Genomic DNA, 4,626 nt, shown 5'->3' with positions numbered 1-4,626 from the left:
TTGTTTTGCATGATCTTCCTCGGATGGTATTGTAAGCTCGGCGATGAAATCTGCCAGGAATTGTGACTTGATCGGTCCTCGGGATTGGTATCTGATGTCGAACTCAGATAGTTCGACTGCCCATTTTATGAGTCGTCCTGCAATTTCTGGTTTGTGTAACACTTGTCTTAGTGGGTGATCGGTTCTGACATGGATAACATGGCTCTGGAAGTAAGGTCGGAGATGTCGCACCGAGAATATTAGTGCTAGTGCGAGCTTCTCAATCCTTGGATAATTGAGTTAGGCATGCTGGAGAGTCTTACTGACAAAGTATACTGGATGCTGAACTTTGTTTCTTTCTGTAACAAGGGCTGAGCTTATCGCCCAATCAGTAACTGACAGATATAGAAATAAATCCTCCCATTGTAGGGGTTTTTGTAATATCGGCGGTTGTGAGAGTGTTGTTTTTAATTTTGAAAAGGCCTTCTCACAATCGTCGTTCCATTCGAATTTATTTTTCTTTTTAATTGTTTGGAAAAAAGGAATAGAAGTTGAAGCAAGGCAGGGAACAAATATGGAAAGTGCAGCGAGTCGTCCTGTGAGGTGCTGAACTTCTTTGACTATTTTAGGGCTGGTCATGTCCAGCACTGCTCGGCATTTGTCTGGATTTGCCTCTATTCCCCTGCATGTCAGCAAAAAACCTAAAAACTTACCCCCTTGAACGGCGAATGCACATTTCTCGGGGTTGAGACGCATGTTGTACTGGCGGATCTGGCCGAATATTTCTGTAAGGTCGCTGATATGGTTGTCTTCGATTTTTGTTTTGGCGACCATATCATTGACATAAACTTCGATATTCCTGCCGATTTGTTTGGCGAACACCTTATCCATAAGGCGTTGGTAGGTTGCACCTGCGTTCTTTAAACCAAATGGCATAACTTTATAACAATAGTTACCGAAATTAGTGATAAAAGCTGTTTTATTTTGATCAGAGGGGTGCATCATTATTTGATTATACCCTGAATACGCATCCATAAAACTTAAAGTAGCGTAGCCTGACGCATTGTCTACTAAAGAGTCTATGGATGGTAGAGGATAAGAATCCTTTGGGCATGCTTTGTTTAAATCAGTGAAGTCGACGCACATGCGCCACTTACCGTTTTGTTTTCTTACCATTACCACATTGGCTAACCAGGTGGTGAATCTGATCTCTTTGATAAATTCGGCGTTGATGAGCTTTTATGTTTCTTCCAGTGACGCTCTCTTTTTCTCTTCGCCGAGTTTGCGTTTCTTCTGTTTCACTGGTCGAATTGCCGAGTTTATTGCTAGTCTATGACTGATAATCTGTGGGTCGATTCCGGGCATGTCTGATGGTATCCATGCGAAAAGGTCGGCATGTTCTTGCAGGAAGGTTGTTATGGCCTGCAACTCAGATGCATTGAGTGAGGTACCTACATATGTGAATTTATTAGGGTTATTGTTGAAATACACTTTTTGTAGGTCATCGGAGGGTTTTGGGAGATCGAGAAAATCAACTCTTGGGTCCAGTTCGGCTAGCGTGTGCTCCTTTTGGTTCAGGCCGACGTTGTTGACTTGTTGCGTTGAGCGATTTTGGAATTTCATGTTAATGTTGTAACATTGTCGTGCCTCTTTATGGTCGCCATGGATTGTTACAACCTGGTCGTCCTGCAGTGGAAACTTTACACAGAGATGAACTGTAGAAACAATGGCGCCGAACTTATTCAAAAAAGGTCGGCCGAGAATAAGGTTATATGGGCTGAAACAATCGACTACTAAATATTGAATATCATTAGTTTTTGAAAGAGGTTGCTCACCCAGTGTGGTTTGTAACCACACTGATCCGAGTATTGGAACTCGTTCTCCCGAGAAGCCGACCAGGTCTCCTCCTGTGGACTGTAGCACGTTGTCGCTGAGCTTCATCTTTTGAAATGTGGAATAAAACAGAACATCGGCACTGCTCCCGGGATCCAAGAGTACTTTTTTCACTAATAGATCCCCTAGCTGGAGGGTGATTACCACAGGGTCGTCCAAATTTTGTATGTTGGAGTTAAAGTCGGCCTGTGTGAAAGTGACTTCTGGTTGTGGGTTAGTGATTGCTACATCTTGTTTCGGTCCTTCTACCGAGCATATTGCTCTGAACGACCTTTTCCTTGCCGAGTTTGAGTATCCCCCACTTGCGTATCCTTCTGAAATACAATTGATTATACCTCGTGGTCTTTCATATTGGCTTGAAGATGCCTTCTCTTTTCCTCGGTGTTGTTCAGAGAGGTCGTTTGTTGTGGAACTGGGGCCGCACTTTTGGATGTGACCACCAATGTATTTGTCTAGGTGTCCTTGTCTTGCTAGTCGTTCTAAGAGATCTTTGGCGACCACACAATCATCGGTATTGTGGCCGTGTTTCTGGTGGAAAGCGCAGTACTTTGACTTGTCCACGTTCTTTGCATCCTGGTATGTGCTGGCCTTTCTTGGTGGCTTAATTAGTTTGGAGTTCAAGATCTCCTTGATTATGTCTTTCCTCTTAGTGTTAAACTGCGTATAAGAATCAAATCGAGGTGTTAGTTTAAAACTTTTCTTAATGGTTGAGCTCTTATCTTCTTCACGGAAGTGTGACTTGTCAGACTTCTGAGCTTGTCTGAGCTCCTCGATGTCAATTTGTCCTTTTGCTTTCTCTCGAAATTCTGCTAGAGTCTTCGGTTTTGCTACTGCGATCGTCTCCTGGAACTTCCCGGGTCGGAGGCCACTTTTAATTGCATGCAGATGGACCTCGGGGTGGAGATCTGGTATGCTGATTGCGACCTTGGTAAAGCGAGTCATATAATCCTTTAAGCTTTCGTTTGGTCCTTACTTGATAGTGTTCAGGTAATCGGAATTGTGCAAGTATATTGCAGATCCGGCGAAATGTTCTTCAAATAACTTCACCAACTGATGAAAGCGCGAAATGGAACCTGCAGGCAAAGCTCACAACCAATCAAGTGCAGGACCGTCTAAATAATTCGGAAAACAACGACATAAAACTGTATCTGATGCACCATTGACGATCATTATTGATCGGAATTTCTTTAGGAACTTCCTCGGGTCTCCGAGTCCATCATAAGGCGTGAGGGTCAACGGCAGCGTGAACCTCTTCGGCAGTTCGAAGTTCATTACTTCTTCTGTGAAGGGGCCTACAGGGTTTTCGGACTCTTCTTTCTCGTCTTCGGGCTGCTGCTCTTCGTGTCGAGCGGTTTCTGAAACATGAGTCGGTTGGGACTGATGTTCCTCGTCTTCCGCCTGTTGGCGATGAGCATCGTTGTGTTCAATCCGAGCATGATTTAGTTCAGCAATTTGAGCAGCCATTATTTGGTTCTCGTCAGCCATTCGCTGATTAGCTTGTTGTACCTCAGCTACCATTCGCATGAGTTCGGACAGTGAAGGAGGCGGTACGTCAGCCATGGATGCAGATGGAAGTGATGGGACCAAAAGAAAAAATATGATTTCCTCGGCCCCACGGTGGGGCCAATTGATCTTGCCTGTGAAATAGATCGGCTTCAACTCCTCGAGACCAGCCGAGCTATGTGCTACAAGGTTGAACGTCCGTCTCTTGGAATCCGAATTCCTTATGTTCATCGTGAGTGTGAGAACACGAGCAATACCAAAAGAGGGGAGTGTACATGTAAAGGCACTCCGAAACTTAAGTCAGTGTGTATTCTAGTTTACTCAGGAAAAACTTAGGTCTTTGGAAATAGTTTACTTCCCTTTTATATGTGACGAGTTCTTTGCCCGTTATATTCTCGGCATTACCGTTTAACTGAGTGATATCGTAACCGACCTTATTTTGTCGTTGGAATGTCGGTTATGATGGAGATGTTATTGTCGCCGAGTTATAGCTCATAATTCCGAATAGTAACGGAAGATAACGAGGTACATCATATGTTGCTAATGGTTATGGGGCCGAGTTATAACGTACAATAATGACGACCATTATTATGAGATAATGATGATCATATCAGAAATCAAACAATTTTTGAAAACCATACCTCCAATCCAATGCATCTGCTACGCAATGCGGTGCGCAGGGCCACGGATTACGCTGCTGCTCAACAACGCCAACACCCCTCTTCTGCAGCACCTGCATATGGCAGAAACAACCACACTACCTGGGAACCACCTCCACCGCGTATATATAAAATCAATTTCGATGCCTCTTTTTTCACAGACGAAAATGCAAGAACAGGGTTGGTGAGAGGCGATGCCGGGGCGACGGCGGTGATTCGCAATGATGATGGTAACATCATGGTCGCCGCAACATGGTTCCTCCAAAAAGTTGCATCGGCGAAGGAGGCAGAGGCTTATGCGTGTTTTCTGGCACTTAAATCAGCTTTAGACAGTAGCTTGACCAACATCATGATAGAGGGGGATAACCTTCAAGTTGTACAGGCCCTAATGCACACTCACCTCCCAAACAATTATTTTGGACTCACTATTTCTAATTGTTAAACTATTTTGAGAGGTTTTAGCTGTCCTCATATTTCACATGTAAAAAAGGAAAGGTAACTTAGTAGCCCATAAATTAGTATCATTGGCTTTTTCTATCCCCAATAATTATACGTTGATTTAAATGTATAATGTCTTCAAAAATAAAATATT

At 43.6% G+C, this 4,626-nt stretch overlaps 1 protein-coding gene across 1 annotated transcript; it reads right to left on the bottom strand.

Moving 5' to 3' along the window:
• Nucleotides 1,219–2,814, bottom strand: LOC107636021. Its single transcript, XM_016339560.1, has one exon. It carries the CDS (start codon nt 2,812–2,814, stop codon nt 1,219–1,221), a length of 1,596 nt encoding a protein of 531 aa, XP_016195046.1.

This window comes from Arachis ipaensis, chromosome B04 (genome assembly GCF_000816755.2).
Source record: "Arachis ipaensis cultivar K30076 chromosome B04, Araip1.1, whole genome shotgun sequence".
In the NCBI taxonomy this organism is placed as follows: domain Eukaryota; kingdom Viridiplantae; phylum Streptophyta; class Magnoliopsida; order Fabales; family Fabaceae; genus Arachis; species Arachis ipaensis.
Note: the sequence above shows the minus strand (reverse complement) of the source record. Positions and strands in the feature narration are given on the sequence as shown.